The 26,565-nt window shown below is 36.5% G+C and overlaps 2 protein-coding genes, 1 long non-coding RNA gene, 1 other non-coding gene and 1 pseudogene across 6 annotated transcripts in view; 3 read left to right on the forward strand and 2 right to left on the reverse strand.

Annotated features, from left to right (window-relative positions):
- The first annotated feature begins 1,349 nt into the window (after nt 1-1,349).
- LOC145224035 (uncharacterized) overlaps nt 1,350-26,565 on the forward strand; it is a 35,553-nt gene continuing 10,337 nt past the window's right edge. For both annotated transcript variants that reach the window (XM_080090457.1, XM_080090459.1), the window contains exons 1-7: nt 1,350-1,719; nt 2,207-2,325; nt 2,668-2,797; nt 3,399-3,530; nt 3,776-3,900; nt 4,363-4,484; nt 5,382-5,526. In XM_080090457.1, coding sequence (XP_079946583.1) covers nt 1,621-1,719; nt 2,207-2,325; nt 2,668-2,797; nt 3,399-3,530; nt 3,776-3,900; nt 4,363-4,484; nt 5,382-5,526 — 872 coding nt within the window. In that variant the 5' untranslated portion in view covers nt 1,350-1,620. The remainder of the gene's footprint in view (nt 1,720-2,206; nt 2,326-2,667; nt 2,798-3,398; nt 3,531-3,775; nt 3,901-4,362; nt 4,485-5,381; nt 5,527-26,565) is intronic.
- On the reverse strand, nt 4,950-5,023 carry Trnas-gga (transfer RNA serine (anticodon GGA)). Its single transcript has one exon. It is a non-coding gene; the product is annotated as a tRNA-Ser (tRNA).
- LOC145222310 (uncharacterized) lies at nt 5,933-8,959 on the forward strand (annotated as a pseudogene). Its single transcript, XR_013859310.1, has 6 exons — nt 5,933-6,075; nt 6,428-6,530; nt 6,708-6,883; nt 7,019-7,120; nt 7,641-7,795; nt 8,318-8,959. The product of XR_013859310.1 is annotated as an uncharacterized LOC145222310 (transcript).
- LOC145224051 (uncharacterized) lies at nt 10,779-13,539 on the reverse strand. The gene is made up of 3 exons (XM_080090480.1): nt 13,219-13,539; nt 11,318-11,571; nt 10,779-11,094 (listed from the first exon to the last, which is right to left on the reverse strand). Exons 1-3 carry the CDS (start codon nt 13,502-13,504, stop codon nt 10,915-10,917), a joined length of 720 nt encoding a protein of 239 aa, XP_079946606.1. The 5' UTR covers nt 13,505-13,539; the 3' UTR covers nt 10,779-10,914.
- On the forward strand, nt 21,539-25,631 carry LOC145224053 (uncharacterized). The gene is made up of 5 exons (XR_013859545.1): nt 21,539-22,014; nt 22,221-22,394; nt 22,589-22,654; nt 22,897-22,983; nt 23,782-25,631. It is a non-coding gene; the product is annotated as an uncharacterized LOC145224053 (long non-coding RNA).

The raw sequence follows: 26,565 nt of genomic DNA on the forward strand, positions 1-26,565 counted from the left end.
GTGCACAAACTATAACAATGTACAAGTATTGGATTGTATTTCACTTTACCACATCCTTTGTTTTCTCATTTAAACTTTTATCCCAAACCCTGTTGCATGCTGTGATAAATGCCAGGTATTGTATTTGTCTCATACGAACTAGAAAAGCAATTGTTGACTCTTGGCTTTTGTTTTTACTCCTCAACTGATGGTGTTCAGTAGATGTGAGTAGACTTAATCCACTCATTGCCAGCAATTTGGCTCATCGATTTCCTAATGTTAACAATACATTGTCACAGATTGGCTGCGAGGATGGAAGTGTGAAAATCTTTGATGTCACGGACAAATCGGTTTCATATGAAAGAACATTTGACAAACAAGAAGGTCGGTAATAATAGTCCAAGCTTTTAAACATATTTCTGCCACTTATTGTTTTCTCATGATGTTGTTGTACTTTGTTCGATGCCTGTGACATGTTGAAAGCAACACTTTCATGTTTGTTCTTGCAATGTTTTGATCAGATTGCAGGTGGCACATCTGAAGAGACAACCTGTAATTGCAATGTAGAAATTTTTCAAGCAAAACACATATTTTAGACAATAAATGTTTTCCCATAAAAATTGTTATATTTTGTATGATGCTTTCAGTTGCAATGTATTTGTTTTAAGTAAAAGTGTGTTTATAGGCCGTATATTGTCCATTGCTTGGCATGCTGGAGGGGATGTCCTCGTCACAGGTTCTGTTGATGTGATCAGATTATGGAGCACCAAAACTGGTAAAATACAGCTATGCTTATGCTTAAGGATGGCCAAAAACTTGTAACATATAATATACTTGTGGTAGCAGCTTGGATAGCAATAACATCTACCAAAACAAAAGTGGTGAGATATGATTTGCTCATAATAGTAACTTCACTAGCTTTGATAGCAATAATACCCAACACAGACATAACTATTGGGTGAATATTTTGTGTGGAATATTCATTGTGAATATTTTGTATGTTGTCGTTTTAAATTTAAGTCATATAAGCCCTGGAATGTGATCCATTTACCAATTGTTTAAATGATATTATAGTTTGGAACACTACATACGGATCTGTTCATAAGTTTAATGATGAAAATAATAGCCCAAATAGATGTAAAAGACTGATATGCTTTATTTTTCAAACGTTTCAGCAAATGCTCATGCCAACATCAGTGATATGAAGGCCACATTTGTTCAGGTTTTTCTTTATGTGAGGCAGTTACACTCAAGTGTATATAAACGGGTACAACTGATATGGCCTTCATATCACTGATGTTGCTATAACGAATATACAACAAAATACTTAAAGTTGATTTCATTAAACTAATTTAGGTGGCCAACTGGTTTTGTATGAACCAAATGTGTAAACAAAACTGGGTTGGTACAGAAATTGCCCTGAACCATGTTGCTCAGCATAGATAATTTAAGTTGAGGATAATTGTACAAATATATATGTTGAGTTTTGTACATATGCTTGGGCAGTCTGTTGCTATTACTGGGTAAATTTATCTGTCAGTTATATTTTTCATAATTAATCTAATGTTGCTTATGTATTCAATCTACATGTGTTTTCTGTATCGAAGTGACATTATGTTTTAAAAGCTTGAAGAAGTCCGCATGCAAGTTTTACATCCAAACAAACTGGAAATAATAAAAGCTGAAATTGCCAAAGAGCTGGAAGAGCCGTTAAAAGCCCACATGGTGACGATGGACAAGGTAGATGAATATTGTTGGTAGATTATTGTTTGAAAAAGATATACTTTTCTACCAAAACTTTCTACCATAAACTTTTGTTCAGAAAGGGTGTAAACCAGAAGTCAGCGACCTTTTAGGCGACGCGTGCCAATTCACTTGTTATTTTCATGTGTTAATGACCTCGCGTGCCAACGTTTTTCTACATAATAGTGGCCAACGAGTATTAATGCCAACAAGTATTAATAATAATAAGAAAGCAGAGTGTTTTGTGCATGTAAGGCTGAATTTTAAGGCAATGGCATGATAAAACTATAAACAAGCAGGGTAACAGGCTAAGTTAATACTTTATTATAAACACGTAAATCGGTTGGCGTGCCACGAAAAGCCACCTTGCATTTGCCAGGGGTTGCTACCCTCTGACAAAACTTTACACACTTTGAAATTGTGCAGCTAGCTTCACTGAATTTTGGTTTGCAAATTCCACTATGCTTTGTTTCTTTTTTTTCAGGAAGTGGAGAAATATAGAAGTGAGTACAACAAAGTTCGATACGAACACACATTTTTGAAAGCAGAGTACGAGCAAGCAAAAGCTGAACACAAAAGAAATCTGGAAGAACTTGGATTAAGGTAAAAGCAATTCTTGGATAATTGCATGGACATAGAAATCATACACATTTAAACAAATTTATTGAAAGAACAAGATTTTGGGATATTTCATAATAAATACTGTAGACATAGCATTTGTATGGTGTTATAATGTTATTTCTCTCCTTGGTTGAAACTAAAACAATTAAACTGCTTATGTGTGAGTGTGATATTTATGTTTGATACACTGTGTTTGAAAATTGTAAATGTTTACTAAATATGCATTTACAACAGAGCTGAACTATCAGATCTTAGTGCATGCATTGAAGTGAATACAATCAATTTACTTTTAATCGTGTTGCTTGCATGAATTGGTTGTCACAGACACCAAGCACAGGTTGCTTCTCTGCAGCATGAGAGGGATAATTTACTCAAAATGCAGAAATCTACACCAGACGTCGATGCACAAAAAGTCCTGAATCTCCAGAGGCAGAAAAATCAACTTGAGCAAAGGGTAGGTTGGAATTATCAAGCTGAGCAAGTTAATGTGCTGAGGATCGTGATTTTGTTCGGTTCAGTAGAGCTTGAAAAAGATGTCTGTTTAACTTAACAGTGTTTTATTTCTTTTTCTGGTAGCCATAGTGACAAGATTTAAGTCCAGAGTCGTATCAGTAACACCAATATACAATCATGTTTAGTAATAAAAACTCTTAACGGTGAACATGATATCATTTGCAAGTGTTTGCCTGTTCTCAAACTTAAAACTGGTAGCACAGAAATTATAGCATGTCAGGCTCATTGGATGTGTTTACTGAACCATCTGGCCCGATCCCAGTTATGAATTTATGTTCTTCTTAACTGTAGTACAGAAACGAATATACAACAAAATACTTAAAGTTGATTTCATTAAACTAATTTAGGTGGCCAACTTTGCTTCTTCAATACTTATTTATCTTGATCGTATTTGGTAACAAATTTGAGAATGACTTTTAAATATCGCATCAATGAAGTCAAACAAGCTGTCTGTAGTAATTTACAACCAACCAATGATTTTAAGCTTTCATTTTAACTTTTTACTCTTCAGATGACATTAGTTTTGTAATTTGTCGTAACAGGTGAAAAATCTGTTGGATGAGATGAAGGAGGTTGGTAAACAGAAAGAACATTTGGCTTCTGAGGCCGACTTAATTCAAAGATCTCAAGCGAAAGATCTTTCTCGACTTCATGAAAGTATCAAGCAAATCGAGGTATGTGATGTTTCAAACAGGGCTTTAAACATTTTTATTGCTCACATTTTTTATAGTGTGGGCAAGTTTTTATTGTTGGGCATTGCCATCCTTACTGATCACCACAGATCTTTGTTTTAATCTTGCAACTACAAACCAACTTTTTATTGGTTTTTAGACCAAATTAAATATTGTCATTCAAATGGTGGTGTCGATTTTTTATGATGTTGATGAATTGTAAGTAAGTTGTGCAAAACTTTGTTCAGACCGAGAAGCGTTCCACGGAGATGCAATGTGAACGACTCGGCAAAGAACTGAGAGATAAAAGTGAACAAAACTTGAGGCTGAACCAACAGATCCAAGATTTGAGCAAAGAAGCTGCTTCATTGAAGTAAGACTGGGTTGGCAGGAAATATGGTTTCCCACCCAAACAACAAACAAACTATTTAGTCACATCAAAGTAAACTACATAGTTTTGCTCATGTTGTTATGGCAACAAACAAAGATTTTTTAGGGATTCTCTTCTTTAGTGATAAAAAACCTGTAGCCATATAAGGTATTTGAATTGAATGTTAAAATGTTTTAGAAAAAATCATTTAACTCAATGTAAAAACAAAGTATCATCCCGTGAAAATTCATGGTGGTTGTTGCTTGTTACAGTCAACAACTTGTTTGGTGGCCGTTATGAACAAATCACAACTATTTTACTTTACCATATTTGCTGTGAACACTTTGGTTAAAAATGTGATTTTTGCTCAATGTTGTCCTATTTTTAAGTTAAAACAAGAAATTATAAATCAAGTCTGAACAGTCTTATTAGCTGGTCTTTCTGATTTAAACAATATATTTTTAGAAATATTGCAGATGAGGAAAGCCATCGTCATAAAGTTGCGTTGACGAATCAGAAACTTGAGTTTTTGCAAAGTAGAGGTGAACTGGAACGGGAAAAAGAATCTCTCTCAAACAGAATGCAGGGTATGATGAGTATATTGGAAAAATTCAACTTTGAACATTTGCTGTTAAGATGAACATAAATTCATAACTGGGATCAGCCCTGAAGCGTCTATGCCAGTGGTTCTCAATCTTTTACGGATCGCGTACCACCTGACAACTTTTTTTTATTGCTGCGTACCACCCAAACCCTGTTTGAATAGATAAACCAAGAAATAGGTCCATTTTCCTAACCTGGTTAGCATATTTAACAATTTCAAAAGAATGTTCAAACCACGAGTTTCACCAAAAAAATCACAAAAACCTACTCGCGTACCAGTTGAAAAGTGCTGACGTACCACAGTTTGAGAACCACTGGTCTATGCAGACCAGCGATCACGGCACACTCATGTAAATCACAGTACGCCAGGCCCATTGAAGGCGCTATACCGAATAAGCCGGTCACCAAGCATTCACCACCATATGGCAAGGCGTAGGCTAGAAAAATCTAGCCTGCGGTGGGATTCGAACCCACGCCAGGAGTCTTTCCGGGACTCGCGCTCTACCAACTGAGCTACACAGGCTCAGTGGAGAATCCGCCGAAAGTCGAATCACAAGCACCGTTGCCTGCCTCGTATGCTGCACATGTCAGCTTCGTAGTAGGGGATCACCAGATTGACCAGTATCAGTTAAGATGAAGATAAATTCATAACTGGGATCAGCTCTGACCATATGGTGGTGAATGCTTGGTAACAGGCTGATTCGGTATAGCGGCTTCAATGGGCCTGGCGTACTGTGATTAAACATTTGCTGCTTGCATTTAAGTTTGTTCAAAAAACGTATTTTCGACCAACGGTTAAATTTTCACTACCTTTAAAAAAACAATTGAAAATCGTTTTTTGGAATACGATGTTGTTTCAAATATAATTTTTTTTTGCGCAGGATTGGAAGCTGAACTCGACGTCGCTAAAATATCAATCAACAACCACCAGAGGGAGGTAGAGGAAATGAAAAGAGATTTTTCTCGAAGGTTGCAGGAAACAAGGGAAGCGGAATGGACGAAAAATAATCAAATGCAAAATGACAAGTAAATATGAAACAATTGCAACGAAATCTTTCATGTGTTCAGCATAACATTGGAAAGGTTTCAGGTATTTCTAGTATTTTAGGCAGCAACTCTTTCAGTAAATGACTTTCTTTTGCCTAATGACTCTGCCAATTGATGTTAATGAAAGTAACCGTAAAACTGTCATAGATAAAATATTTGACCAGCATGTACATAGACAGTATATTTTACATTTACATTTTGCTTTAATATTATCATCAATACAAAGTATGCTGGCTAATTTTCACCTCAGCCTGTTTCTACTATTTGGCACATGTCATTGAAAGTTTTCATAGTAATAGTTTGTCGGAAATCTTTATTGTTTTGTGAAAAATGTTTTCTAACAAATTTATGATTTTTATTTATTCTTCTGATAAAAAGAGTTCAAATGGAGGAAAAATGTCGCGAAGTTGAACAGCGCCTCCAAGCGGACCGTGAATCACGTGATGCTGAGAGACAAGAAAATGAAGAAAGACAAAAACATTTCGATGCAACCGAATCGGCGCTGAAATCGGAAATCTCAAAACTACAGTAAAAAATTTCATAAATATAATATTGCCTAATTTTTCGTGTCTTGTTTTCAACTTCTTCGCCGACTCGTTGAAGAAAACTTACGGATTTGCGAAGTTTACGGATTCTGGACAAACCCGGCTTTAATAATTCACAAACACAAACCTTGTTTGGAAAATATATTAAACAGGATTCTTTCCCAAGCATTGTTCCAGTGTTTCGCAAAATATTTTGTGCAACTTATATATTTTGGACGGTGTTAAACTTGTTTAACTTGCTTCAGACGTTCCAACACATCCCTAATGTATTATAGATTCAGTTTTGCCCGATTCTTACAACCAGGTTTTATTGCGCCACTTATTTTTTTTTGTAGAATTCGACTCGAACATGAAAAGGAAACTCGACAACAACTCGAGCGTGACCGCGAAGAATGCGCATTGTTACGTCAGAAATTTTGTTACGCTGGCTCACTCCTAGTGCAAATACTTATGTGGAGAAATTTGAGGATTTAATAAAGTTTAAGTCGTAACGGTTTCCTCATTATTCATGTGGTAACCATGCTCACCATTGTTACGTAACTTTCAATGACGTATTCCAACGTATCCCACTTAATTCGCAACAAAGCGAATATGTTTGGGAAGTAAACGTTGCAGAAAACCTTCGTAAAAACAATTGGAATATAAAGTAACATTGTAAAAAGGTCACAAGAAAATGATCAGCTTGTTTGGATGGAGGAAAAACATCGGATGCAAAGTAAATTGGATCAACTCGAACATAAAGTGAGGAGGAGCAGAGAGGAGAGTGAGAGGAGCAGCAAACAACAACGCAAGTATGTTGCGTCATAATGCGTGTTTGTGACGTAATTAAAGCCTCTAGTTAGTGCTGTTATTAAAGGAGTTGACACAGATAGTTAAGTTTATTAATTAACTAATCTGTAATGTTTTAAATCTTGTTGAATTTCCAGAATCAAACACGCATTGATCGATAAAGTTCGAGGTTTAAGAAGCAAAGTTGAATTGTTGGAAGCTGAGAAGGAACAGTTTGAAATCCAGCTCAAGGCCGGCAGGTGGGGCTAAAGTGCTATTTGTTTGTGGACAAGCCTTGGGACTCGACTCAAATAGTCCTGAACTTGACTTTGGAATTATTGCTGACTTAACACAAAACTTCTATCTGGTTGAGTCTTCGTCAGATTTGTGGATTTATAGCTTATAGCAGTGTTTCTTAACCTTTTTAGCACTCGTACCCTTTGAGCTACATGGAATTTTCTCGTACCCCCGTCTACAATGGCCGACGGAAGTAAATAAAATTGTGATGATAGGAAACTCAGTGTATTTATAATTTGGGTGTTGAATGCATGCATTAAAACAGTATTGTAAGTAGTACAAACCAACCCGTTCTAGACATATAACAAAGTAACTTGTTACGCATTCTTCACAAATATGCATAAATAGCGTACAATTTCACACTTCATGTCGTACCGCTGGTTAAGAACCCCTGGCTTTGAGTAAAACGAAACAACTTTATTGAAAACAAATCTCGAGTTGAATGACCTTGAAAATTCCTACCAAGGTCACATTGTGTTCCAGACATGGAGTTTCGATGGAAGAATACAACAAGATGCGACGGCGCATGCGCGAACACCGCCAACGTCACAATGAATTTCGTCGCGCGATCGGTTTGTCCGAAACATAACCTCTCCTCTCATCCACTGTAAATCAGGATATGACGTCATTTGGTGCAAGTACGTCACTGTTTTGCGTCTATTATGGCGTAACAGACTGTTTTGCTCAACGCGTTTATTTTCTAAACCCGTGGTTCTCAACCTTTCATGGACCGTGGCCACCTAAAAGTATATTTCGTTACCCCCTTTAAATAACAATGTAACATCTGTGCCCCCCCCTGCAAAAAATAAAATTGCAACCAGTGTTGGAATTCGGTATTAATGTAGGGTTTAAACAAGTCGAATAGAGTAAACAACAAACTGTAATCGTGACAAACCTCAATGTAGACAAAGAGTGTTAGGGAACAAATATATTTGCAGCATTTACTCAATTCCGCGCATTATACAAGAAAATGACTCGCTGATTTTTAGTGGGTGTTTCTGGTGAGGCTACATCCATTGCCTCCTGGAACACAGATCGTGGACCCCCTGGGGTGCCGAGGGCCCCGGTTGGGACCACTGGTTTAAACGTTATATTCATATAATCGTCCATATTATGACGAAACAGAGACACATTGTGTAAAGGCGGATTTTCTTTTGTAGACGTCACAAACCTATCTGTTTTGGCTGAAAGAGAAGAATATCGGGAAGAAATCAAACAATTACGTCACCGACTCGATGAATTTATCCGAACCGCGACAGACAAAGAGAACTGTGACGTAACAGACGAGAAAGCTGACGACAAATACGAGAATGACGAATTCGCGTCCACCACAAGTAGTAGCTGATGAGATTCCGTGTCTGTTTATTACTGTGATGTACATTGGGACCTTAACATACATTTAGTAATTTCAAACCCAAACCATTTCCCAATACATCACAACACAAATCTTTTGAAATAAGACTCTGTGACTTTCAATACCTCTATAAAACCGGCTGAAAAATATGACTTTTGTGATAGAACCTGCTGAAAAATATGACTTTTGTGATAAAACCGACTGAAAAAAAAAATAACGATGAACGAATCTTTGGTCGAATGAAAATATAAGGGGTTGCTATTATGTTAGCAAAGCATTTTTATTTTATTGATCGATTTGTGGCAACAACCAGATGCAAAACATCACGTTTCTATCGTTTTTACGTTCGCAGTACTAATCTTTTTTGTTTTATAATTACACATTTATAATATTTCGTTTATTCGTTCATTTTATCCATGTTTTACGCCTGAATAAAGAATGCTCTTTATGAGTTCACAATTGGGTGTATTGTTTAAAAAATTCGCATTTTGAGTTTGTTATTTTCCACCTCAAAGAGAAGTTGCGAAGCAGTTTACAACTTTTTTTCATAAAGTACAAATCGTGCAAGACATTTTTTTGCCTCAATTGTTACATAAATAATCGGGCACTGGAATTCTGCTATGGAGTTTTTAAATAGTGCTTGATTTAGTTTGAATGAACTGTTGCTGCCAGGCATAATGTATCAACCAATTTGTTTAGTTCTTCCAGCAGTTTTTATTATAATATGCCAACGTTTCGATGTCCCATAAGAGATACCTTTATCAGGGCAATGACATAAATTGAAAACACAAGTTTTTTTTCACCGCCCTTGTTGCCTTATAATCACTTTGTGTTTTCAATTTATGTCATTACCCTGATGAACAGGGCTGCCACTCCTTTTTTCACAAGATCTTGGGATTTCAGTGCTGAGCTTGGGATCTTGGGAAAAACTTTTTAAACTTAGGAATTTTTTAAAATTATCCGTTAAAGTTCAATTAATAGTTGTTGCGAACAAAAATTATCATTTTGCAAAAATCATCTTTTTATGTAACGATTTGCATTACAGTGGTTCATCAATTATGTGTTCGAAGCCGTGTAAGTTGATTGAAATTCCCTGTCAAAACAAGTGAGTCAGGTCAGTACCACGATGTATCATGTGCCAGTAAAAAAATGTACAAAAAATATATTTTTTTGTATTTTTCTGGTATTTCTTAGCGTCTTTTCAAAGGTACATGATGGCTGGGACCTGCTGTAACTATAAAAATTTTGTTGCCTGCCAGCTAGGATTTAAACTGTGTATTTGCCATTTTTTGGTTATCTTGGGATTTTTGGACAAACCTTAGGATTTTTGGTGAGTGAACCTTGGGATATCTTAAAATTCTCAGTGGAAGACTTGGTTCAGAGCAGTGAATTTAAAAAGCAGTTTACCTGTACTTGCTTATTACACCTAAGGTTTCTATAACACATTTGGTGGTTTGTCAAATAAGCTTTAAGAACATTTTTCGTGAGAATTAACAACACGATCAAAGGGGCTCAATTATACCATCGAGTGTAAAAAAGAATGTGAAATTTAGAGTTTTATTCCGGTGTGATATTAAAGAACATTTTTAAAGCGTATAAATGGTCAAGCGGTTTGGTATTTTTTATGATGGATTTGAACGCAGCATTTAATGTAGAATTGAAACATTAATCTACTTTTTGTGCACATTCAACGTAAGATGTTGGCCTTCATGCTCTTGCTGCTGTCAAACCAATATCCTACTGGTTTCACTTTAACCGCATAAACCACATATTTGCAACAATGACTTGAATTTATTACTTAACAATGAAATAACAACAAGTTTTGTACAACGCGCTGTGGAAGAATAATTAAACAAACAAACAAAATAAATGTGAATTGTCATTTAGATAGAAACTGGTCGTTACTCTATTATTTCTCCTCACATCCCAAACTCGCTATTTTTCTTCTCCACCGTCAAATTCGACACAGCGCAGGTTTCAATACGTTTTGAAAAAGTATTTAGCCTAGTTGTGACAAAGTTATAGCTTTATCATGTCAACAAACTTATGTACATTCAGGTCGGTTAAAACGAAAACTCGATGAACAAAGAAAAATTGTGATATTTTTGGTGCGATTATACATTTTCAAAAATATTTTTTTTTAGATTTACAAAATAGTGTTTGTGACAAGGTTATACAGGTATAATATCATCAAACATATAAACATTCGGATTAGATAAACAATAACCCGGCAAAAAAATTGGATTTTGATAATTTCGGTGCGATTGTTTAACTTGGTTTGCTGAAAGCAACAATCTTTTCAAGCACATATAAGTTTAACAATGATGTCGGTTTTAATCAATTTCTTACAGATAAAAGCGTGTAAATATTTGATTGTTTCTATAAAACAACTTGAAAGTTAATTTACAGGCGACAGAACGGCAGAGGGCGGAAATCACTCTCGGTAGTTGTCCACATCCCGGTGTCTGACGCAGGCCGTGAAGGTTGACTCAAAGTCCATACGATACCAGGCCTGTTGACAGGATGGCCGCTATACCATCGTGTGTAAACACTCCCACCTGTGGAGCTCACCGCATTTCCATTCTAAACAAATAAACGTTGATTAGCCACAACATGAAACCAGCTAATCTATATATTCACGACAGGCTAATTGAATAATTTGTTTATACTAAACATCTAATTATACGATTATCAAAGTTAAACAATTATCGCATTCACGCTGCTCTGATTTTAAGTATTTTAATAATTTAAATTTGTTTGTTTGTTTTTATTAACATTGTATCCTTCACAATAAATTGCCGCTCACCGTGTAACTTGATGCCAACCACACCCAAACATAATAGGCTGAAGGTTGATCAACGTACATCAGCCAAGCTTTCTGTATGTATTTGTAAAGAACATCATATTGTTCTTCAGTCTCTATGTCAACCAATGTGGCTCCGTAGGAATTACAAACATTTGCAGCTGCCGACTTTCCACCGTGACCATGCAATGTTGCAACAATCCACGGTAGCCAGTAGCAATGATCTCTGTACACGACTCCTGTACATATTCTTTGTTCTGCCAATAGAAAGAAATTTCACCTTTTCAAATAATTATTTTGTTAGAGTGGCGAACTTATTGGTCTGTTTGTGTCAATGTTGTTGCAACTGCGCTAAATTTGAGGTAATTTGAGATTTAGAGGAAGTTTATTCGCACGAAATTGCGCCAAACGATCAATGATGGTTACTAGCTTCAATTGTTAATAGTTTATGACGTCAAACATGTAATTGTTATTCAGTGAATGCTTTTTACTGTTACGCACAATACGATTATGTTACAATGGCTTTTAAATGCTTTAAGTCAGGGGTGGGCAAACTTTTCAGTGCAAGGGCCGCATTGAAATGTTTTCAATGTTATGACGGCACAGTATATCTAACTCAAAATATTAACATAGTGTATTTCCAGCTAAACACAAATACGTTTGTTGTCACTTCATTAATCGGACAAACATTGGTTGAAACGCAACAATTGTAATTGTTTCAAAATAAACTGGCATTTGTCGCAACATACGCTAGTGGGCGGTAGCGAGCTGGCGCCGCCACTTTGGGTTTGTAAAACTCGAGGCAGGAACTTGGCCGAATGGTCTGGCGCGCCTGACCCATATACAGACTTAAAAAACCCTGATCGGGATTCGTCCCCGGGAGTGTCCTGGGTTCGAAGCCCGTGAAAAAAAAAACTCGGGGCCTGTGGGCTACACTACGTATTTTTGTTAATAAATTCTTTGCACCAAGATTAAACAATGCGATCCGCCAGGGCTGCCACTCTAGATATTTTGCAGCTAGATCTAGACAGTTTTGGTTAAGGTTGGCTATAAAATCTAGATAGTTTTTTTAACGTTTGTAAAGACCATAGGAATAGTACAAGTCTACAAACGCTCCACCTCGATAACCACAAAAGCCTCAACGTTATAATGTTATAACTAGGGCAATTATTTTCTGCCCTAAAAATCGAAAAAATTTGACCTGCAAATTGAATTTTGACAGATTTTAACATTTAAAAGCTTTTTTTGTTACGCACAATTCGATCGCGTTACAATCACCGTTGGGTGCTTTAATGATAATAAGGGCGATTATTTTTTGACTTGTCAAAAAAAATCAAAAAATTGTCAAAATTGTACCGGTGTGAAAAAGTATGTATGCGGCCCTTGATTATATGTCGCACAACTGTAGGGTAAAATCTTTATGAAGCGCGGCTTACAATCCAATGAATACGACATTTGGTTTTGGTGCAAACCTGAAAATTACATCACTATATGCTTGGGTCTTTGGCACAATAAATTTGGGTCCATTTAAGCGCTCCAGTGTAGCATGACAGTAAAACTTAAAAAATTATTGCTTACTTCGTTACTTTCAATTTAATTTTCCGCTACCAACTTATTTAGGTGCATTTTGTTAAATTTCACTTGTTAAATAAATTGGAGTTATTTAGTTTTGTTCATAAGATTTTTATTTGAGCAATTATTTAGTTGTTTTGTCCACAATTATGTAATTAGAATCCGGACTACTGTTTCTAGCGATTATGAAAGAAATTAATATTTTAAAGTTTTGGAAAAATTTTGGAAATGCTTTTTAATATAAGCTATTTTTTATTGTCTGTTCCATAGTTAAAATACGGACTATAGTTCATTTAATACGTTAACAACAAAAATGTAGCTGAAAGTCTTACCGTTAATTATTTCATGTATACGATTGTCGATTTGGGTCCAATTCACCAATGGCTGGGGTCCAACCGGACCAGGTTGACCCTGGTCACCTTTATCGCCAGGAGGTCCGCGTTTTCCTGGCCGACCTGGAGGTCCTCTTAGTGTTGACTGATTCAAAGAACTTAAAGGTTGTTGCTCAAACAAACTGTCTAGCGGCCGACAAACCAAATATTTTTGCTGGTGGTTGTCATGACAATATGACGCACCAATGATTGTCAAGATGAAAACAAGCTTAGTTAACAAGTACATCCTGCCTAATGATTAGTTACTGTCAAAAATAAACCAAAAGGGTGGCTTAGCATGTTTTCCATTGCACATACAATATAACTTGTATTTCAAAATGTAAATACATTTGATATGCTTATTTTATATTGGATCCCATATTAGCCAACGTCTTTTATAACCTTAGTTGTTTCTGCAGGCAGAAACTTATGGTTTCCCACACATGCAAGCTTGTAGATAATGCGTTACATGTTTACTACTATGCAATTTAGACACTGTTATAAGTCTGCCGTATTTTAAAAGACAGAAGGGTAAATATTGGAGCTACATGCTGAAACACAATAATCAACACCTAAAAATGACAAAATTTACAAACTGTCCAAATTTAATCCAGTTCGGACATTGCTCTAAAATTTACCTGATTTAAGGAGCTAGCAGAGTAAGTAGTGGGGCTACAGGGTAAACACAACAACTGACACATGTATAAATAGCAAACTTTACAAGCATTTTAGGGGGATGGCGGGGTAAATATAGGGGCTACAGGCTAAACACAACAATCGACACCTATAAATGGAAAAGTATAAAAGCTATTCAGATTTTTTTTTAAAATCGGACATTGTTTATCGGACAATCGGACAATCGGACAAATTAACCCAGTTTAGGGAGCTAGCAGGGTAAATAGTGTGGCTAACAAGTCAAACAAAACAAGTGGCACATCTACATGACTATATCTACCACCTGTGAAAGTTTCATCCAAATCTTTCAAAGATTTTAAGCCAAAAGTGCATGGACAAACTTTAAGGGAGAAAAAGACAGAGAAAATGCTACGTTTTGACAAAAGATACCTACAAGCTGACCTTCAGTGACCTCTCGTCGTACGGCAGCCAAGCTGACAATAACCATTTAATGACTCTTTATTGCGTCTTAAAACTTCTGGTTTTTTACCTTCATGTTAATCAACAACGTTTGCCTGACATGTATGAAACCGAAGTATCGTTTTAATCATGATTAAGTGCACTTCTATTACAGCCTTCCCTAAAAACTATAAATGCGCGTGCTAACTTAAGTTTTATTAAGTGAATAAACCAATGATTACTCCCTTGGGCTTTTCAGAGATACAGTGTATGGGATGTAAATGTAATTCTCTTAGATCATGTCTTAGATCATGTACTTTAGTCCAGGCCTTCTCAAACTGTGGGTCGCAAAATATAATTTTGGGGTCGCGAAATATCGTGCGTTTTATGTCATTGTTACAATAAATGGTATACGTTCGTATATTTATTGTTTAAACATCATTCCCGTGTATAGGCTCTACCAGGGGTGCACAAGTGCGGCAACAGAGACGAGTTTGTGCGGCCGTGAACATGTTCATTAAAATGTATGTACTGGTGCCAGTGACTTCAACAAAAACTTCAGGCGCATTTGAGACGTTATGCCGAATCAAATCGTATATTCTCAAAAATTCCAATGCGGTAAGACACAGAAAAATTTGCGTTTTTTTCGAAGTCACGAGGCAATCTGAAGCGTTGAGTTTATTTTGTGACAAAATCTGAAGCTCCCGCTATACCAACTGAGAAACACAGGCTCGGTGGTGAACCCTCCCCGAAAAAAAGGGAACGGTATTTATGACTTTTGGCAAATAAAACGTTTTTAAAGCTATCCACAACGGATCTGGGCAATAAGAAGAATTTGATATCGCAAACACTGCTTATCTAAACTGGCACAAGGATTAAATTTTCCTAACAATTTGCGTAATGCGTTAGGTGAAATGAAAACTATCAAGAAATTATATGAAGCAACATGCTACTTCAGTCCTGCCACTAAACAATATCAGAAATGCGAGTAAACTAACAACTTGTTAATTAACAAACCACACATCTTTCATCCTAGTACATACGCAGTGGACCCACTTAAACTAATAAACAACAACAAGACATGTCTCCACCGAACTTAACCACAATTTCTACAAAGCAACATCAATCTCGGGCAAAATAGATGGGTATCTTTAATATAAAAACACGGAAATACAAAATAAACGAAATTCATTTTCAATTGTTTACCAACAACAATGCATAACCACCGAAATAGCTTTTATTCAGCATGCATGTACCTTTTAACAAACCACCAACCAAACTGTAAACCAACCTGACTTTACAACCTAATTTTTAATTATTTTTGTCCCAACATGTTTATTAGAATAAAATTTCCACTATGAATATATGAAAAGATTCTAACGCACAGTGGCCTAAATATTTTGCTGAAAACAAATTATTTCACTCATTTGTCCGTTTCATTGTAGGCCTAATAAAGCAAAGAGCGTTGGGTAAAAGTTTTTAAGCACAAACTTTAAACGAATATATCAGAGCTTCACATTTGGAACTGCAGCGCCCTCCTGCGGGCATCTTATAAGCTCTTATTTTTTAGAAAATGTTCAGAATTAAATTTCGCAATACAGTCGTTCTCAGTCTTATAAACTTACGTGAACGGCGGGCACACCATCTGGCACGACCAACGCACAAGCAAAACAATGAATATCTTCTGATCTATGCAATTTTCACATCTCAGTCACCACGTACTTTTTTAATCAAAACCTGATTTTTAGGATTTGTCGCCACAAAAAAAAACTTTTGAATTATTAAGTTCTAGATGCCTCACAATACAGATGTGAATTTTTAGCAGTCCACCAATAATAGTTTAGTAAGCTAACGCATGAAAATCTGAAAAAATGCCCTTTATTGTGTTAAACATGCCTTAAACCAGGGCTTCTCAAACTGTGGGTCGCGACCCCAATTGCGGTCGAAATATAATTTTTCGGGTCGCGAAATATCGTGCGTTTTATGTCATTGTCACAATAAATGGTATACGTGCGTACATTTATTGTTTAAAAATTATTCCCGTGTATAGGCTATCATCAGGGGTGCACAAGCTGCGGGACATGTTTATTAGCATATACGTACTGGCGGCCGTGATGTAAATGAAAACTCTTTTGCCAAATATTTTGATTTTCAAACTGCTGTAAACACATTTTGTGGAACTTTTAAGAGTATTACCAGCCTAGTAGCCATATGCGCCAGGCTCTTTATGTCTATTACGTGCAAACAATGCGGAAAAGCAGATGCCACAAACGTCACAATATAGATTATGACGTCATAAAAGCTAAGACTGTCAATCTGTGCATCAAGTTAGAAATTAATTTAGGCTTTTTAGGCGCAATTAGATGGTATATATTTAAAATATATAAGTATTTCTTTCCATCAGTAAAAACACAAGAAAACAGGCGGCCGTTGGTAAAATAAAGATCTGTGATGCCGTCATAGCGTAACGGTTGTGCACCACTGGGCTATACCCATCAAGGGGTCGCGTAAAATTTCTGTTTTAAAATGGGGTCGCAGAGCAAGAAAGTTTGAGTAGCCTTGCTTTAAACCAGGGGTGTCCTACTCGTACACGCTACCGTCCCATTTTTTTAAACTTAACGTAGCTCGTCTGACGATTGTATGTTGCAAATACAAGTTCTGTTGCCTAAAAAGCTATTGGTTTATATCAGTGGTTCTCATTATTTTTTCAAAACGGTCCCTTTGTCATTATTTTAATGGCTCGCGGTCCTTAAGCTGGAATGTGTATTTCAGAAAAACGAAATTTATTGCAGGATTTTAGCTAGTTATGCAAAATTGCGCTTAACAATAATGCAAAGACAGCTTGTGACATCACAGACAAGAGAAAAAACATCACAATTGTGCGCGAACAATTGCATTTTCGTCAGTTATCATGCAATAAAGGCTATCGTTTAGCAATCGAGACAGACAATTCTCAATTCTACTTTGATTCAAACTTATCCGGTGCCACAAACTGACGCCAAATAAGATTATAGAATTGCTTCAAACGCTTCGCGGTCCCCCCAAAATTGCCTCACGGACCCCGAAAGGACCGCGGACCCCAGTTTGGGAACCGCTGGTTTATATTATGCGTAGAAGTGTACTTAATTCTTTTCTACTAAATTGCTTTCAACAAATTTCACACCGATGGTGCTAATGATTTGTAGAGACAGCGATTTCGTTTAATTGTTACGTATTACCAATCATACCAGGGTTCGCCAACCTACAGCCCGTCGTTTTATTCGGCCCCAAACAGTACACATGAGTTAATTTAATGCAGCGGTTCTCAAACTGCGCTCCGCGGTACCTTAGGGGTCCGCCACGCGATTTCAGGGGGACCGCGAGGAGTTAAAAGTATGTCTACAGTCTTATGTAATATGAGATCTTGCGAGTGTTAAGCAAAAATTAGAGAGACAAACGAGTTTTATATGACAAGAAGTGGTTCATTACTTCATTTTCAAGTAACAAACAAAGGCGATTGTTCGCGCACTAAGTTAATATTGATTTAGTCTTGTTTGTGACGTAATAAAATGCCTTTGAAACATTCCCACGCAAAGCGATCTTACGAAGCTAAATTCATTCTGTATGTTGTTGTGGGAATGCTTTCGAAAGGAATAAATTAACTTTTAGTTGGTAACTGGAAAGTTTTGTTTTGCCCAGGTATTTTAAATTTCATCGCAAAGTGCTCGAAAAAATGTTAAGAGACCGTTTAGACAAAAAATTAAAAAAGTTTGAGAACCACTGGTTTAATGCAACGTAGTATAAGCCATAAACGACTTCTACATGACTTAGATTTGATGAAACACTAACCATTCGGCGATAGTAATCAAAGTCTTTTTGTTCACATTCAACGTAAGATGTTGGCCTTCATGCTCTTGCTGCTGTCAAACCAATATCCTACTGGTTTCACTTTAAACCGCATAAAACACATATTTGCAACACCCTATTGAATTTAATACTTAACAATGAAATAACAACAAGTTTTGTACAACGTGCTGTGGAAAAATATCAAAAAACAACAAAATAAATAAGTACTCTATTATTATTGCAAACCCGACAAAGCGCAGGTTTAAATACATTTTTTTTAAATCCTCTTAGTTTTGACTATTTCAAAGAACTTGCAACCAAACTGTTAAGCTGCCGACAAACCAATTATTAAAACTGATTTGAACTGATTTGTTTGTGTGACTTCAAGGTATATATAATGGGCAAATGTGGTTTGAGCAAAAAAGGCTCCTTTTTCTAAAACGTCTCTCGTGCTGTCACCATGGCAACCGATGCTGAAGAAATCGCCTTTTCCTTCGACTACTCGCATTGTCGGTGTTTGTGTTCCATGACGTCAGTGCATTTGGAGGGAGAGCTTGTAAATAACTTAGACCAGAAGCGGGGAACCTGCGGCCCAAAGGCCACATGCGGTCTTTTAAGACATTAAGTGCGGCCTTCGATATCAAAATACATTTTAGGATGTTGATATTAGGAATTGCACCAAGCGCTGAAAAGTAGACAGAAACGTATTTTTTATCTTTATTCCTCATTACTATTTGATCAGTTCTGGGCCAGCGGTTTTCAAACTAGAGCCAAATGGTCCCGTAGTGGTACACATAGCGATTTCCTGTAGAACTACGAACGACCAAGGCTCTGCAATCTTAATTGTGTTGCAAAAGAACAATTGTTTGCGCATAATCGAATATCTTAAACTCGTCTGTGATGTCACAAGCTGCTCTTAGATTATTGATATTTGTAACAAGCGAGTTTCTGGGTTAAATAAATCCTGAATGTTTTAGTTAAGGTGGAAATGTAACAAGGAATTTTGTTTAGCTTGGGCCGCAAGTCCTACAACTCTACAAGGGAATAGCGAAACCACCATTTTGTAAAGTCAAAAAGTTTGAACACCACTGACCTTGGCCTGAGAAATAGTCCATGCGGCCTAAACGAGTGTCGATAAACATTTTGGTGGCCTTTATAAACAAAAAGGTTCCCCACCCCCTGACAATCTTCAAAACCGCAAAAAATTTCCAAATACATTGTGTTTCTATGTATTTTCCTAGTAACACTTTTGCAATTTAAAACGTCATAAATGTTTGCAACAAAAGCAATTTGTGACATTTTAAAGTTTGTGTGAATTATGGGAAAATAATCCAGTGTGTCGTAAATTGCGGAAATATAACATTAACGTAAACAGCTAAATAATAAACCAAAGCTAAATAATTTTTTAGACCGCAGTATTGGTAGCTTACAGTTAAAAAACTTTTGTAAAATTAAACATGATCAACTGCTGACTGAATTTGTAAACAAACAAACTTGCATTTGAGCCCCGCATGCAGTTTATGTTATATCGACTGTTATTTAATGAAGCAAAATCCATTTCTTGGTTTCTTGGTTTCATCAGGCAAACTGAAAATAAGTAAGAAATGATCCAATCAACAAGTCAACCACTAACAAACCAGGAATTCTTGCACCACCTTTAAGGTGAAAACATGAGTTGCAAAGGACGCGGTAACAAACAGTGGCTTGCTTCATGCCAAACTGACACGTGAGAACCGATTGTTTGTTTGGAGAAAAACTTATTTATTGCAAAACCGCTTCGTTCTCATGAACCCAATGGGAAATGTTGATCCTGAAAGTGTCGACAAAACGGCGCCAGTCTTCCACATTGAAAATGTCACACAAACTTTTATGCTCCTTTGGGTTCATTAATAGTCCCAATGCTGCGTCCGAAAACGTCACAATACCTGGTACGGAAACACTGTTGATCTGTGTCCCAATATCCATGTCGACAAAACGGCGTCAGTTTCCCACATTGCAAATGTCGGCCAAAGTTTTATGCTCCTTTGGGTTCATTAATAGTCCCAATGCTGCGTCCGAAAACGTCACAATACCTGGTACGGAAACACTGTTGATCTGTGTCCCAATATCCATGTCGACAAAACGGCGTCAGTTTCCCACATTGCAAATGTCGGCCAAAGTTTTATGCTCCTTTGGGTTCATTAATAGTCCCAATGCTGCGTCCGAAAACGTCACAATACCTGGTACGGAAACAATGTTGATCTGTGTCCCCATGTCCGTGACGTCAACGCAACGCCAGTTTTCCACATTGCAAATGTCTGATAAACTTATGTGCTGCTTTGGGCTCATTGATAGTCCCAATGCTGCATCCAAAAACGTCATAACATCTGGTACGGAAACACTGTTGATCTGTGTTCCAATGCCCATGACGTCAAAGCGCCGCCAATTTTCCACATTGCAAATGCCGGCCAAACTTTTGAGCTACTTTGGGCTCATTAATAGTCCCAATGCTGCATCCGAGAACGTCATAACATTTGGTACGGAAACAATGTTGATCTGTGTCCCAATATCCATGTCGACAAAACGGCGTCAGTCTCCCACATTGCAAATGTCGGCCAAAGTTTTGTGCTGCTTTGGGCTCATTAATAGTCCCAATGCTGCATCCGAGAACGTCATGTTATCTGGTACAGAAATATGTGGTGAATGTCGATCTGTGTTTCCATGCCCGTGTCGACAAAACACTTTTGGTATTTTGCAAGTTGCTGATGCAAACAGACTCAAATTTTTCTGCTAAAGAATGTGGAATTTGCTTTCAAAAGTATTTTAATAAAACTTATAGGACCGTTGCAATTAACACAGTCCAAACTCTCAACCCGTGGTTCGGAAACGTTTTTGCGAGTTTGAAAAAACTGCGACATTGATGAAAACAATACCAAGTTTAATTTATTAGCTTGAAACAAGGTTGCTACTATGCCATTGTACTAAACCAGGAATCATTGACACGCAGAAAAATCACTAATTATGGCTTTGCCTGTCATTGCGGTTACGTCAATTTTCCCTCATTGGCTGCAGTTACACTGTACTTAACGTTAACAACAAAAATCCTGCATTACATGGCTCAAAAATATAAACGCAAAAGCATTACACAGACTTCTTAGAAGTTTGTTGTTGGCGAGCTGTTGTAAGGGTTTTATCTGGGAAATCCCCCAAGTTTTGTGGGGAAACCACCAAATTAGCGGAAAAGCATCTTAGTTGCAAAATTATTTCTTCATATCATAGAATGTTTAAACATTTAATTTTCAGTTCGAACGGATTTAGGAAATTAAACCGCATTGTTTTGCAGAAAAATCTTATTTTGTCAAAGTTATTAAGCATTTTTATGATTTAGCCTGTGGTGCATTGGATTAAGAATGCCGCATGTAATTTCGATTGACATTTGTGTTTGTTACCGAAAATCAGCCAAAACTTCTAAAAACGGATTTGATAATTTGTTTTTAATTTATTAATACTCAGGAGTGCTACTTTTGTCAGCTTAGGAGATTTAGCGTTTGCGTAATGGCCCAAGCTAAAATTGCTAAATGATCTTTACCTAAAATAAAGTGTGCTAAGAAAAATGGCCCACTTCACCACATTACACTGGCTGCGTTGCAGGGGGAATTTTATCAATGACCCGCTACTCTACATGAAGGCGTTTAAGCACAAAACAGATAGGATTGCATTTTGCTTTAAAAGTTTCATGAACCACCCTGTCATGGAACAAACAGTTGCGTCTTTATGGATGGACTCAAAGGACAGAACACAGTGATACCATGTTGATTAGCTAAACGCTCTAACCATCACTGTTTCTTTTAAGCAAAGTATTGCACTTATAACAATATGGTAATGATAAGGTTTGTGGTTTAGTTTTAAGATTTTTGTCCTTGCTTATATTCTGTATGCTTACTTTGGTTAAATCCTGGATTTTACTTTTCAAGGTTAATTGTAAAACATGACAGACTAGGCTATATATATTTAAGTGCAAGTAAGCTCTATACTTTGGTCCAGTCATGAAAGTGGAGATGATGGTTCAAACCTTTTTTTTGCAGAATTGTCTTCTGCTGATGCAAAAAACTGATTGATGCTGGGGAGGCGAGCTATCATCGATGTTATGTGGCAATTTATATTTCACTTCTTCCATCAACAACTTCATGTACAGAGTCCACATTTCTCAATGTAAACCCAGTTGGGGTCAGGTTTTGCCTTTTACATCCGTCAAACAGGTTCTTATTACAAAGTGTCTGGTGGTCAGACACCAGTAAAACAACCATAAACAGTTTGGATGATTTTGTAAAAACCTAATGGGTGTGAAACAAAAACTTTTTTCAAATAAAACAGGTTCCTATTATTATATGTCACATTTAATGATATATTAGTTACCACTCTAACCATGTGAACTTCTATCGTTAAATTTTAGGAATGTAGTCAAGAAACCTTACTCAGGTTTTGTGTTTGCTGCCAGCTATTTCTTACTTCATCTCAGGTGTGTATTGTTTGTGTTAGATGCTGATTTGCTGATCGAAATTTAAATCCTCTAACAATTAGTTTTGCAGCTATTACTATCATAAATGTGTTTCGGTTTTTCGTTTTAGTGGGTTTTGTTTTACAAGTTTACTGTTTATTGCTGGTGTTAGAGGATGCATTAAATATATAATATATATATATGTATATGTATAGAACAATTTTTTTGCCATTATTAATTTACTATATTTCCTCTTGATTCAGATAACAGTATTACATCATTCAATCAAAAGAGTGCTACAGTGATCCTGATGACTAATTAACAAAGAAACAACACCAATAATTTACAAGGTACTGAATTTGATTTGTTGTTTTCCATGTTAGGAGTATTCAAGGGTAGATGTAAACAAACAGTATATTACCCACATTAAAAGGCTTGGGCCAAAACTGAATAAACAGTCACAAGGCTGAATAATTTAGGCCAACGAAAACGTCACTTTATCATTAGTATCAACCTGTTTTACAAAATACTGTTTTTTTATGTTTCATTTTTACAACAATTTTTTGTACAATTTTTTTGGCCATGAAAATGTATTGTCTACTTGACTTTACTAGTTTTACTTTTTTTTTGTCATGAGCAAATTTTTATCATTTTTTCAAAAGACCAAACTGATTTATTGCATTGTGGGGTGGCAAAAAATATTTTCCAACCCCTTGTTCAAAGCAGTGTTTCCCACTATTTTTCTGTACCACTATCATGGAGCCCTAATATTTTGTCATCGGTTTCATGTTGAAAGTTGTGGAAACAATTGTTCAAAGTGCTTATGTTCAGCATTTAAAGAAATATAAATGCTAGCGCCTATATTCTGCATATGCTGATGACCACCATGAAAACCACTAGTGACTAGTCTAATGGTTTATACAGGCAAATCTGGTTCATTGGATGACCAATTTAGTCATAAGCTGCTGTTTTATTTTCATGCAAATAAACAGATTTTGCATTCAACCAGTATGCAATTAACCATATTTGTCATACATTTATTATGTCACATTTACAAATTTTTGAACTGAAGTTCATCTAGGATATGTTTTTGGTATATTTCTAGCAGTTTTTACTGTTTTGTTTTAACATTGGTGTTTGCATTTCAGACCATGCACCCTCCAAGCTCAATTGATCTTGATGCAAGCGTTACTCATCTCAGACCAGCATATCTTGCAACAAAGCATAAAGCACAAACCTTACTATGATCGAGCAGTAAAAGACAAATTTTACTACAGATGTAGCAAAACATAACAGAGTAACAAACAAAGTCAGGGTTGTTTAGAGCAGGGCTTCTCAAACTGTGGGTCGCAAAATATAGTTTTGAGGTTGCAAAACATCATGTATTATACATCATGTTGCAAACCATCACATTCACGTGTATGTGCTATACCCATCAATGGATCACGTAGAATTTGCTTCTCTAAAATGGGGTCGCAGAGCAAAAAAGTTTGAGAAGCCCTGGTTTGGAGGGCCTCTTCATATTTACAGCATACAAAAACATTTGTAAAAACGTTGGGTTTTGTTAATTTGGTGATCATATGCGACTTTTTTACGCCGAACTAATCTCACGTAATATCTGTCATTTCATGTAAAAATAGCGAATTCAAACTTGTGCTCTCGGTGCCATCTAGCGGGCAGCGTAAAACTCTTTTTATGTTTGTTGTTTTCCCCCAAATACTCAAACATGAGTTTTTACTTGACAACGACAAACGCTGCCCGATTTCAACGCTTCTCGTTGTTGTAGCGAGTTCATGAACTCACGAAATTCGAGTCTTGTTCCAAGAGAGAAGCGGTTTCGCAAAGAAACAAATCACTCGAGTTCCTTCCCTGACCGAAAGTTGTTTCGGCAGATTTGTGTCGTAACAATCACTTGCCCCACCCACTGCCACACCTTTTTGAGAGCGCACGTGATCAAACAATATTTAAACATGGACAATGCTACCAAACGTATTTCCTAACAGTTTTTCACTTCTAAAACAAAACTTACAAGTAGTTGCATTGGCACAGGCGTCTCCAACTCGAAAACATCGCCATGCCAATTTTGGTTTTGAAATATGCTCGCGTGCCGCAACGTTTGCTACTTTTTCCAAATCATGTCTTAAACATCTTAACGGTATGGACTCGATCCGAAAACATGTGAAGCCCTTTTAATTAATTAGAAAAAAAAATATGTCGCCAAATGCGAGTAAACTTGTTTATGATACTCCAGAAACCTTTCACTCCGTTTATGCGACACAAGATACAAATAGTTTGCAACGGGGCCCAAAAAAGAACAATTTAATTATTGGGTTTGTGTAACATTGATACTGATATCTTTACTTAATTTAGAATGAAGGCCAAGAAGAATCATAAAAAAAATTACTTGCCTGCAAAAAATCCTACTGTTTACGCTTAAATGTGCAAAAGCTTGCGTGCCATTTTCAAATGCTCTGCGTGCTACTTTTGGCACGCGTGCCACGTGTTGGACACCCCTGCATTAGCAGAAATACAAATTGGAATAAACAGAAGCATGTCGATATGAAAGCATGCGCAAGGTGTCGTACGCGAGCACGTAAAACCTGTTAACGACTGATTTGCATCGTATTCGTATCACTCTAAACTAGAGAAGTCGGGAGTTTGTTATTGCGGGTCGCGAACATTCTGTTGTGCACGTTTGCGTTTCAAAATTTATTTGAAGTTTGTGTGAAGACGAAATAGAATCAGCAGAAGTAATTATAGGTCAGTAATTAAGGCATTGTCTGTCCATTTTATTTTGGAGCCACATGGTACCTTATAAGTTACACATCACATTCATAAGGACTTTGTGCATGTTATTAAGTTATTTTTTGGTTATTTAAAGCTTAAAACACTGTTGCTTATTCCTGTATCAGTTGGTTTTGTTACAAATATTTTAATTTATCTAATATTAGTGAGTTGTATTTTGTAAGAGTGAACAATTCGTCATCCGTTGGAAAGTCCCCATTAATTTGCCTCCTGTATTCAGGGCTGCCACTCCTTTTTTCACAAGTTCTTTGGGATTTCAGTGCTGAGCTTGGGATCTTGGGAAAAACTTTTTAAACTTAGGGATTTTTTAAAAATTATTCGTTAAAGGTTCAATTAAGAGTTGTTGCGAACAAAAATTATCATTTTGCAAAAATCATCTTTTTATGTAACGATTTGCATAACAGTGGTTCATCGATTTTGTTTTCGAAGCCGTGTAAGTTGATTGAAATTGCCTGTCAAAACTAGTGAGTCAGGCCAGTACTACGATATATCATGTGCCAGTAAAAAAAAATGTACAAACATGTATTTTTCTGGTTTTTCTTAGCGTAGGTACGTGGTGGCTGGGACCTGGCGTATCTACAAAAATTTTTTGGCCTGCGCCAGCTAGGATTTAAACTATGTATTTGCCATTTTTTAGGTTATCTTGGGATTTTTGGACTAACCTTAGGATTTTTAGTGAGTGAACTTTGGGATATCTTAAAACATTCAGTGGCAGTTATGAAGGTGTCTCGTATGGGATGTCGTAACGTCGGCATATTGTAATAAAGACTGCAGGAAGAACTAAGAAATTTCTTGATTTCGTTTGTTCGGCTTTTGTGAAGTACCTAAAGTTGCTGATTCGTTGCATAATGACAGAACGCTATTTCCACGACAATGTATGACGGAAAATTATTTGTCCGGAAAACACATGCGCCTCAAATGTCTTTTGACAACAAAGATGCTACAAACGCAATAACTCGGTTTTGAGTTTCCAATTTGTAATTTTGCGAAAAAGCATAGTTAAGCTTAGTGATATTTCGCTTTATACTATTTACGTATTTTTTCGATTTTCGCAGAGGCGTAAGAAAATTTACAGATAAAACTTCGGGAGAATTGAAATCTTGTTTTGAAAGTTTCAAATTGTCGAT

This window comes from Phallusia mammillata, chromosome 4 (assembly GCF_965637545.1).
Source record: "Phallusia mammillata chromosome 4, kaPhaMamm4.hap1.1, whole genome shotgun sequence".
NCBI lineage: Eukaryota > Metazoa > Chordata > Ascidiacea > Phlebobranchia > Ascidiidae > Phallusia > Phallusia mammillata.